General features: G+C 43.6%; 1 protein-coding gene across 6 annotated transcripts in view; it reads left to right on the top strand.

The window, feature by feature from the left end:
- Positions 1 to 12,128, top strand: part of nktr (natural killer cell triggering receptor) — a 358,088-nt gene that overhangs the window by 250,174 nt on the left and 95,786 nt on the right. For all 6 annotated transcript variants that reach the window (XM_068015501.1, XM_068015482.1, XM_068015472.1 and 3 more), the window contains exon 3: positions 8,002 to 8,076. In XM_068015501.1, coding sequence (XP_067871602.1) covers positions 8,002 to 8,076 — 75 coding nt within the window. The remainder of the gene's footprint in view (positions 1 to 8,001; positions 8,077 to 12,128) is intronic.

The following is a 12,128-nucleotide window of genomic DNA, read 5'->3' as shown; positions in this document are numbered from 1 at the left end:
CGTCCTCTGTTCTAAGGAACATAACCCTAGCCTATCCAATCTTACCTCAGCTGCAATTTTCAAGCCCTGGTAACATTCTTATAAATCTTCTCTGTACTGTCTCCAAAGCAATTATGTCCTTCCTGTAATGCGGTGACCAGAACTGTACGCAATACTCCAACTGTGGCCTAACTAGCATTTTATACAGTTCCAGCATTACATCCCTGCTTTTGTATTCTGTACCTCAGCCAATAAAGGAAAGCATTCCATATGCCTTCACCACTCTATCTACCTGTCCTGCCACCTTCAGGGACCTGTGGACATGCACTCCAAGGTCTCTCACTTCCTCTACCCTTTTCAATATCCTCCGTTTATTGTGTATTCCCTTGCTTTGTTTGTCTGTCCTCATATCCCCTCTTTTGGCTTTGTGATATTTTCCTACATCAATGATACAACATAAATGCAATTGGTTATATTGAGAGAAATTAAAGCTTTAGGGAGGGGTAAGAGGCAGATTTGTAAACACAGTAGCTGTTATGTTTTATTTTGGCTTGACACCTAAGTGTTATTTACAAACTGTTCAAAAATGAGCTAACAATGAACCAGAACTTGAATGACACGATTCAAAATATGGTGCTTTTATGGAAATTGAGTTCGATCCAATACAACATTTGCACCACATTTTGCATGGGGATTGTTCATGGCCAAGTATGCCTATTGCTTGTCAATGTAAAATTATAGAAATGTATGCCTTGTGTCTCCTTTGCAGCCTAAATAGTTTTTATCAGTACCAAAGCTGTTCAATAAGTAATATGATCTAAAAGCAGTACTTCCAAAAGAAAGGGATAGGTTTGGCTTTGTACGATAACCAGTAAAGCCCTAGAACTGCAAGAGACAGTCATGTGGACAGTTGCTTAATGTTTTATGGATTTCACTTTGTTGTAAATTATTTCAATAATTATGCACAAAATGTTCCAAAAATTGATTTCTCGCTTCACACCCGCTTCCCCAACAATTTCAATTCCCAAGTTCCTTATTGAAGTAATGGGAGTTGCTGGTAACCTAGGAAACTGAGACAAGGAGTCAGAAGATCAGAGCAGATCCGTCTGGTCTAGGAAAAACCAGGCTAGATAATAATATCCCTACAGACATGAATTGTAGTAAAGCATTATGTTTATTTATAAAGTAACATTAAATTCTGCTAGAAAAAGAGGCATTGAATGTTGTGCTTTGTTGTAGCAAGAGATAGTTTATGAAAATTGCTGGAAGGCACAGGGAGGTCAAATATAAAGCGATGCAAGTGTAAGTTTTCTAATATCACGCAGTATTTTTCCCCAATGCTTATAACCTGGGGGATGAGATGAAGTATTTTATTCATGGTGTTTCTTTTTTTTATTAGTTCTTCATTTCTCTCTTTTTTTGTCACATTTTTCTCCAGGCAGGAAAGTAGGCTAGAAAGCTGCCTGCAGGCCTCCATTAATGCTGCTGTATCGGTAACTTATGTAGGAGATTAGCCAGAATGACTGTCTCTTTGACTCATCACTGACTGGGATAGGTGAGATGAAACACTCATTCCTGGAGAGGTGATACCACCCCCCACACACCCTCTTCTGTCTGTTTTTTCTCCTCCAGTTTTCTTCCCTCTCGCTGTGGAGGTGTTGACTCCTGCTAGGGTCGTGTTCCATGCACGTTACTTGCTGTCTTGTACCTTGCCCAAGTGGTCACACTTCGTGTGTGAGCCTGCAACCAGATTGTCAACTGGCTATCTCAATATATATGATATGTATTAAATGGAAAAGCTCCAGAAATAATGGATTCTTACCACCTCTCCATGGTGGCCTCAGATTCACACTGCCTTTAATCCTGCCGGCAGGTATTGTAGTTGTATTCATAACAGTGGCTTCTTCATACTGTTTACTTTATCCCTTGGTGAGAGAGGGACTGGTAATAGTTCCAATTAGAAGATTGCAAATTGGAGTTGGAGCATATGTGATCCAGGCGCACAAGTTCATTACATGTGAAGCATTTAACCATTTGCTTTCATTAGAGAAAAAGCAAGAACACAATGTGAAAAATCATAAGGAGACTTTTTTTCTCTGCTTATGGTTCTGGATTATTTGTGAATTATTAATAAGCTTCAAGAAATGCTTTCAGAAGAACTACAAAAGAGCTGGGCACCATGAGGTGATTCAGTGTGCCACCAAGTGATAGAATGGGTTCTCCAGGTTTCAAGTTCACATTCAATCCCTGCTCTATTATCAGAGATAGATGCAGAGCAGAGGCACTTCATCTGGGTGCAGGAGAATGATTCAGGCAATGTTAGCCCTGTCTGTGCAAAGGCTGTTTAATTAATCAGGAACTTTCCCATGTTTGACCTGGAGCTATGCGCCATCGCACCCAGATTCCACACACAAAACTCCCATGGCCACTTCCCCAGCTGTGTGCCACAGTGCTGCACGTCTATTGGGTCTATCCTACTAGGAACAGGATGTCACCAGTGATAGTGTTGGAGGAGTCTGGGCTGTGGCTGATGGGTATGAGTATGACTGTCAGGCTATTGCTTAACTAGTCTATTGGTGAGCTCTCCCAACTTTGGCACAAGTCCCCAGATGTTAGTGAAGAGGACTTTACAGGGCTGATGTGGAAAGGTATGCCTTTGTCATTTCCTGATTCAGTGCCAAAGGTGCTGCTGAGAGACCCATCCTCCCCCTCCCCCCACCCTTTTATTGTAGTTTGATGTAGCTGACTTGCTCGCCCACTTTAGAGAGCAGTTAACAGTCAGCCATGATGGTGTGTGCCTGGAGTCAAAAATTAAAAGACATGCATTTATATAGTGCCTTTCACAATCTGAGGATGTTCCACAGTGCCTTTATAGCCAATGAAGTATTTTTGAAGTGTGGTCACTGTTGTAATGTAGACCAGGCCAGGTAAGGATGGCAAGTTTCCTTCTCTAAAGGGCATTTGCAAACCAGTTTAGTTTTTCCACAATCCAACAACTTCCTAGTTACTTTTACCAGTATCAGCTTTTTATTTCAAGATTTTTTTAAAAGACTGAATTCAGATTTTCAAGCAGCCATAATGGGATTTGAACTCAAGTTCTGGATGACATATCCAGTAACATAACCAATGCTCCATCATATCCCAGACTCCTGATACAGGAGTAGGCTTCTTTATAATCTGTCGTAATCTGCAGGGCTATGGACCAATGCTGGAAGGTGAGATTAGAATAGGTGGATCGTTTTTCGGCCGGCAGAGACACGATGGGCCAAGTGGCCTCTTTCTGTGCCTTAAACTTTCTATGATTCTGTAAGTACTTTGCGGACCCCAGTTTGATCTAGGCTGTCACTTTAATGCAGTACTGACGGCATGTGCGTTGTCAGTGGTGCAGTCTTGTGGGTGAAGACATAAAAGATCCTGGGGAATTATTTGAAGATCGAGGAGTTCTCCCAGTATCCTGGCAAATATTTCTCCTCAAACCAACACCAACATTTAATTCACTGCTGTTTGTGGGATTGTGCGCAAATTGGAACAGGCCTCCTAGGGAGATGGTGGAAGCAGATAGTGTTGATTCTTTTAAATGCAAATTAGATAGATTTCTTTCAGGAAAAATAGTATTTTAGGATTCAATATGAGTCTTCTTCTTTGGCTCCCTTGTCTCGAGAGACAATGGGTAAGTGCCTAGAGGTGGTCAGTGGTTTGTGGAGTGGCTATAAAGGCGAATTCTAGAGTGACAGACTCTTCCACAGGCGCTGCAGATAAAATTGGTTGTTGGGGCTGTTACACAGTTGGCTTTCTCCTTGCACTTCTGTCTTTTTTCCTGCCAACTGCTAAGTCTCTTCGACTCGCCACTCTTTAGCCCCGCCTTTATGGCTGTCCGCCAGCTCTGGCGATCACTGGCAGCTGACTCCCGCGACTTGTGGGCAATGTCACAGGACTTCATGTTGCGTTTGCAGATGTCTTTAAAGTGGAGACATGGACAGCTGGTGGATCTGATACCAGTGACGAGCTCGCTGTACAATGCATCCTTGGGGATCCTGCCATCTTCCATGTGGCTCACATGACCAAGCTATCTCAAGCGCCCCTGGCTCAGTAGGGTGTATATGCTGGGGATGTTGGCCACCTCGAGGACTTTTGCGTTGGAGATTCAGTCCTGCCACCTGATGCCAAGGATTCTTCGGAGGCAGCGAAGATGGAATGAGTTGAGATGTCGCTCTTGGCTGACATACATTGTCCAGGCCTCGCTGCCGTAGAGCAAGGTACTGAGCACACAGGCTTGAAATACTCGGACTTTTGTGTTCCGTGTCAGTGTGCCATTTTCCCACACCCTCCTGACCAGTCTCGACATAGCAGCGGACGCCTTTCCCATGCACTTGTTAATTTCTGCATCGAGAGACAGGTTACTGGTGATAGTTGAGCCTAGGTAGATGAACATTTGAACCACTTCCAGAGCGTGGTCGCCGATATTGATGGATGGAGCATTTCTGGCGTCCTTTCCCATGATCGTTTTCTTGAGGTAGATGGTTCGGCCAAATTCGTTGCTGGCAGCCGCAATCCTGTCGATGAGTCTCTCCAGACACTCTTCTGTGTGGGATGTTAATGCAGCATCGTCAGCAAAGAGGAATTCCCTGATGAGGACTTTCCGTACTTTGGTCTTCGCTCTAAGGTGGGCAAGGTCGAACAACCTGACACCTGATCTTGTGTGGAGGAAAATTCCTTCTTCTGAATACTTGAACCCCCGCACCCCTTCAATATGAGTAACTTGAATCAAAGCATGGTAAGTGGAGAATGCTTGGGAGGCATATATGACTTTGGACCTATAGTTCCCAAAGCTTTCTACCACTAAGGATTTTCCTCACCTTCAAATCTGAGTATGTTGTAAACTAATAGATAGAGATTGATTGTCACTAATAATCTACAACTCCATTATTGTATCATGTGACTAGAAGGATGATTGGAGGCAAACTAAATTTCCTGCCATTTTTGCCTACGTGCACTACATGAACTGCTATGCCTGTGCTGGGACGAGGGAGCAGTACCCCAGGACATGCGCGATGCCAACATCATCACCCTCTATAAAAACAAAGGTGACCGCGGTGACTGCAACAACTACCGTGGAATCTCCCTGCTCAGCATAGTGGGGGAAAGTCTTTGCTCGAGTCGCTCTGAACAGGCTCCAGAAGCTGGCCGAGCGCGTCTACCCTGAGGCACAGTGTGGCTTTCGTGCAGAGAGATCGACTATTGACATGCTGTTCTCCCTTCGTCAGATACAGGAGAAATGCCGTGAACAACAGATGCCCCTCTACATTGCTTTCATTGATCTCACCAAAGCCTTTGACCTCGTCAGCAGACGTGGTCTCTTCAGACTACTAGAAAAGATCGGATGTCCACCAAAGCTACTAAGTATCATCACCTCATTCCATGACAATATGAAAGGCACAATTCAACATGGTGGCTCCTCATCAGAGCCCTTTCCTATCCTGAGTGGTGTGAAACAGGGCTGTGTTCTCGCACCCACACTTTTTGGGATTTTCTTCTCCCTGCTGCTTTCACATGCGTTCAAATCCTCTGAAGAAGGAATTTTCCTCCACACAAGATCAGGGGGCAGGTTGTTCAACCTTGCCCGTCTAAGAGCGAAGTCCAAAGTACGGAAAGTCCTCATCAGAGAACTCCTCTTTGCTGACGATGCTGCTTTAACATCTCACACTGAAGAATGCCTGCAGAGTCTCATCGACAGGTTTGCGTCTGCCTGCAATGAATTTGGCCTAACCATCAGCCTCAAGAAAACGAACATCATGGGGCAGGATGTCAGAAATGCTCCATCCATCAATATTGGCGACCACGCTCTGGAAGTGGTTCAAGAGTTCACCTACCTAGGCTCAACTATCACCAGTAACCTGTCTCTAGATGCAGAAATCAACAAGCGCATGGGTAAGGCTTCCACTGCTATGTCCAGACTGGCCAAGAGAGTGTGGGAAAATGGCGCACTGACACGGAACACAAAAGTCCGAGTGTATCAGGCCTGTGTCCTCAGTACCTTGCTCTACGGCAGCGAGGCCTGGACAACATATGTCAGCCAAGAGCGACGTCTCAATTCATTCCATCTTCGCTGCCTTCGGAGAATACTTGGCATCAGGTGGCAGGACTATATCTCCAACACAGAAGTCCTTGAAGCGGCCAACACCCCCAGCTTATACACACTACTGAGTCAGCGGCGCTTGAGATGGCTTGGCCATGTGAGCCGCATGGAAGATGGCAGGATCCCCAAAGACACATTGTACAGCGAGCTCGCCACTGGTATCAGACCCACCGGCCGTCCATGTCTCCGTTATAAAGACGTCTGCAAACGCGACATGAAATCGTGTGACATTGATCACAAGTCGTGGGAGTCAGTTGCCAGCATTCGCCAGAGCTGGCGGGCAGCCATAAAGACAGGGCTAAATTGTGGCGAGTCGAAGAGACTTAGTAGTTGGCAGGAAAAAAGACAGAGGCGCAAGGGGAGAGCCAACTGTGCAACAGCCCCAACAAACAAATTTCTCTGCAGCACCTGTGGAAGAGCCTGTCACTCCAGAATTGGCCTTTATAGCCACTCCAGGCGCTGCTTCACAAACCACTGACCACCTCCAGGCACGTATCCATTGTCTCTCGAGATAAGGAGGCCCAAAAGAAGAAAGAATGAATGACAACACTTAAAAAAGTAATTCATTCCCTATGAGGTGCTTTAGGATATCCAGAGTATGTAAACGGCTATTTTAATACAGGTTCATTATTTCATCAATTTTTAAAAAAACGCTTTGTCCTTTTTTTTCCTAAAGGTTTATTTTACCATAGAAAAATGATTAATGATTCGGAAGCAGACTAAATTGCGAATTTGAATGACCGGTCATGATTGTGAAGATGGAGGATTCTCTAAACCCAGCTGATAATTTAGCTTGTGTTCTGCTGTGTAGTTCAGAGGGGATTATTTTCCTCCCCTGTTCTCTGGCATTATGGCTGTTATTATTCATGATGAGTCGTACAGCTGATGCATAGTCATCACGCATTTGAGGAATCAAGTTGTGATGATCTCTGCAAGTTTACCAGAATTTAATTTGCAGCCAATCACCAGGAAACACATAGAGAAAAATGTCTGTCAGTAACTATTTACAGCAGCATTATTAATGCTGTGTTTTTTTGGGAGGGGATATATATATATATATATATATATATATGTTCTGCCTTGTCAAAACATTCACGTATGGCAAGATCAGGATTTATTGATTGCTCAACACTGTGCACTAAAATCTTCCATAATGAATTTTCATACTGCTGTGCTGACTAATCACATTGAATACGCAATTAAATATCTTAATGAGCAAAATGTTAAAGGATCAATTTATCTTGTTCTGGAAGCTGGCTGGCTGGGTAGATTATGGTCTGGAAATGCACTGACACTCTCTCACACACTCTTGGTTCAGTTATTCAGATCTTGTTCTGCAAGAGCCTGCCGATTTCACTGCAGTGCCGAAGTCACTACTCATATTTTTAGAGTTTCGGTCAGCAAGTATCTTGTGCATCACCAAAAAGATTATTTTTTTACTTCTACATTGTGTTGCGGTTTCCTGCTTAGCTGTGGACCTGTTCAGTTACCAAGTAGTTCATTAATGTTGAACTGAGCAAGACCCAGTTCTGAATATTTCAGTACAGAAATATTCTATTGGTGGAGGCCAACTTTATACATTTAATGCATTAACCCATCCAAATTCATAATCTGTCAGGCTTTTTCTTTGAACCATTTGTATGTGTAGTTGCAATATAGAGGAGGAGGAGGAGCAGTGATAGATTTTAAGTGAGACGAAGTGGAGGAAATGCTGTTGTCAGCGTGCTTAATCAAGAAAGCAGGAAGTCTGCTCGGGTGTTGTTCTTATTCATTAACACATTACCTGTGGTGCTGCTGACGCTGATGAGATAAATTCGAGCTGCATATGTTTACACTTTTTTTTCCAGAACCTGTGGGTTGATCTTCGGTTTTTCTTCTCATTTCAGTGGGCCGAATTGTCTTTGAATTATTTTCAGATGTCTGCCCCAAGACCTGTAAGAATTTCCTCTTTCTCTGCACAGGTATGTAAATGAAGGTGCATGCTTTAAGGTAAATAACAATTTGTCTTTTAGAACTGCCAGACCAGAAAGAAAATAAATTGTTTACACACCAAACACAAAGGAACCACAAAACAATAAAATAAATCATATAAAGTACAAAAAGTTTAATGAGTCACCTGTGAAGAAAAAAGATGGGTTTGCAACCCCATCAGAACCCATAGTCAGTTTGGACAAAATGTGATTTTTTTCCTTTATACATGCTGGCAGAACTGTACATTTTCTGTGAGAGTTTTCTTCTGGGGTTGAGTGGGGGCAGTAATGTTCTTTGTCCTAGTTGGCTTCAGCCATTAAGTTTGGATGCTCTGGCCTGCTGATTTCTCTGGCTCCCATTATTGATGGTTCCTGTTGCTTAGTGGGAACAGTTGTCTCTGCCAGGTGTCCCTACCTTCTCTCAACCAGTGCAAAGTGCTCTATTTGGTGGTCTGGATGAGTGCTTAAGTGCAGTCATTGGAGGTAGCTCAGGTAAAGTATTGGTTCAGTCCCCACTGTCCCATTTAGCGTTTTTGGCTTTCTGTTGCTAGAGGTGTCCAGTTGCCATTTCAACCTTTTAATGTTTAGCTTGGGTACATTAAGCTGTACATTTGAGCAATGTTATTTTACTTTTGTAGAGTGTTGTGCATTTCATTATACATTGTCAAACCCTTTTCTTTCAGATGGTGATCAACCGGCTGTCTAGAACTGTTTGATTTCAGAGCTCAAATTCTTTTTAAGCTTCATGTTTCTTAATTTGTATGCAGAAGTTTTTTTTTATATTCCATACCAGTGTAGAGTTGTCAAGAGTTTCACAATATTGAGACTGAAGTTGTGCAGCTGTAACTGAAAGAAGACATCCCTGCCTATGTAGAATGCTGAAGTTCTGTGGATCTGTTGGTTGCTCCTGTGGCATTGTTCGCAAGTTATGGACAGCAGTCGAGCAGGTCGCGGAAAGGCTATTGTTAGCCTAGGAAGGGGAAAGCAGCAACAGCGGGTGGTACATGATGGTGTCAGCCTTGGCACTGAACCAGTGGGTGGGAGTGGATGAATAGGATGAATTTGGATACAGGGACATCACTTTACAAATTGTATTTATTCTTCCCTTATGTAAAGTTTATTAATTTACAAATCATGGTGAAACATGTATGTTAAAAATCATAGCCTATCCTTAATATCGCATCCGAGATATGCAGAACTCCCATAATGGCTGTAACATGAGAGAATTTGTCTTGTCCCAAGGAAAACCAATCAGAAATGACCTTATAGGCACTAATCACAAACTACAGAGATGTGGCCCAATTGGAAAGATTAGATACGAGGTTACACCGAACTAATCGGAAAACTCCTCATTGAGACATCAAGCAGATGACACAGATGCAAAATAGTTATGATTATAATACACCCATTGGATGAGATGCATCTCTCTAATTTTGCCTGAGTGAATGTGCCCTTCTGCTAGTCTCCTCATATCTCGTGTTGATAGCCTTTCTTCCTTTGTCATGATGTGGCATCCTTTGTATTCCCAGTCCCTCCATACACTTTAGGATTATAGCCTTGCCTGATAGTTTCTACTCCCCCATCATATAAAGTCAAAGGTTCTTTGTTCCTGTTGCTGGACTTTTTGTCACCTTTTCAATTTCTCAGGAACCTACGATGACTCCACCAGTTTGTGATAGATGATAAACCTCCAGAAAATATCATACTGTGTTAATTCTTTTCTTTTCCTCTGTGTACAATATGAAAAAACCATGCCCTCTGTGTCCTATGGTAACACCAACCTATAGACAGCAAACAAAAGCATTGACATACAAGGGGCTAAAGCAAAAATTAGAATTTTATACTCCATGTAGAGTGCACACCTAGAAGGGCTATGTTTATATGATTATCCCTTTATCATAGAGTCATACAGCACAGAAACAGGCCCATCGGCCCATTGTGTCCGTGCCAGCCATCAAGCACCTACCTATTCTAATCCCATTTTCCAGCACTTGGCCCGTAGCCTTGTATGCTATGGCGTTTCAAGTGCTCATCTAAATACTTCTTAAATGTTGTGATGGTTCCTGCCTCTACCACCTCTTCAGGCAGTGCATTCCAGATTCCAACCATCCTCTGGGTGACAAAAATTTTCCTCAAATACCCTCTAAACCTCCTGCCCCTTACCTTAAATCTATGCCCCCTGGTTATTGACCCCTCCGCTAAGGGAAAAAGTTCCTTCCTATCGAATCTATCAGTGCCCCTCATAATTTTGTATACCTCAATCATGTCCCCCCTCAGCCTTCTCTGCTCTAAGGAAAACAACCCCAGCCTTTTCAGTCTCTCTTCATAGCTGAAATGATCCAGCCCAGGCAACATCCTGGTGAATCTCCTCTTCACCCTCTCCAATGCAGTCACATCCTTCCTATAGTGTGGTGCCCAGAACTATACACAGTACTCCAGCTGCGGCCTAACTAGTGTTTTATACAGCTCCACTATAACTTCCCTGCTCTTGTATTCTGTGCCTCGGCTAATAAAGGCAAGTATCCCCTATGCCATCCTAACCACCTTATCTACCTGTGCTGCTGCCTTCAGTGATCTATGGACAAGCACCCCAAGGACCCTCTGACCTTCTGTACTTCCTAGAGTCCTACCATCATTGTCTATTCCCTTGCCCTCTTAGTCCTCCCAAAATGCATCACCTCACTCTTCTCAGGATTAAATTCCATTTGCCACTGCTCTGCCCATCTTACCAGCCCATTTATATAATCCTGTAATCTAAGGCTTTCCTCCTCACTATTTATGACACCACCAATTTTCGTGTCCTCTGTGAACTTACTGATCATACCTCCTATATTTACGTCTGAATCTTTAATGTACAGTACAAACAGCAAGGGTCCCAGCACCAATCCCTGCGGTATACCACTGGTCACAGGCTTCCACTCGCAGAAACAACCCTCGACCATCACCCTCTGCCTCCTGCCACTAAGCCAATTTTGGATCCAAATTGCCCTGGATCCCATGGGCTCTTACCTTCTTAACCAATCTCCCATGCAGGACCTTATCAAAAGCCTTACTGAAGTCCATGTTGACTACATCAACTGCTTTCCCCTCATCTACACATCTACTGACCGCCTCGAAACATTCAATCAAATTAATTAGACACGATCTCCCCCTGACAAAGCCATGCTGACTATCCCTGATTAATCCCTGCCTCTCCAAGTGGAGATTAATCCTGTCCCTCAGAATTGTTTCCAATAGTTTCCCAACTACTGATGTTAGACTCACTGGCCTGTAATTACCTGGTTTATCCCTGCTACCCTTTTTTTTTAGAATTAGAACATTACAGCGCAGTACAGGCCCTTCGGCCCTCGATGTTGCGCCGATCATCTGACCTACACTATTCCATTTTCATCCATATGTCTATCCAATGACCACTTAAATGCCCTTAAAGTTGGCGAGTCTACTACTGTTGCAGGCAGGGCGTTCCACGCCCCTACTACTCTCTGCGTAAAGAAACTACCTCTGACATCTGTCCTATATCTTTCACCCCTCAACTTAAAGCTATGTCCCCTCGTGTTTGCCATCATCATCCGAGGAAAAAGACTCTCACTATCCACCCTATCTAACCCTCTGATTATCTTGTATGTCTCTATTAAGTCACCTCTCCTCCTCCTTCTCTCTAACGAAAACAACCCCAAGTCTCTCAGCCTTTCCTCGTAAGACCTTCCTTCCATACCAGGCAACATCCTAGTAAATCTCCTCTGCACCCTTTCCAAAGCTTCCACGTCCTTCCTATAATGCGGTAACCAGAACTGCACGCAATACTCAAGGTGCGGCCTCACCAGAGTTTTGTACAGCTGCTTTTTGAATAATGGTACCACATTCGCTGTTCTCCAGTCCTCTGGTACCTCTCCTGTGGCCAGAGAGGATCTGAAAATTTATGTCAGAGCCCCTGATATCTCCTCCCTTGCCTGGGATACATCTCATCTGGGCCTGGGGATTTATCCACTTTTAAGACCACTAAAACAGCTAATACTTCCTCCCTTTCAATAATAATACGTTCA

The sequence above is a fragment of the Heterodontus francisci genome, chromosome 2, assembly GCF_036365525.1.
Source record: "Heterodontus francisci isolate sHetFra1 chromosome 2, sHetFra1.hap1, whole genome shotgun sequence".
Classification (NCBI taxonomy): Eukaryota; Metazoa; Chordata; class Chondrichthyes; order Heterodontiformes; family Heterodontidae; genus Heterodontus; species Heterodontus francisci.
Note: the sequence above shows the minus strand (reverse complement) of the source record. Positions and strands in the feature narration are given on the sequence as shown.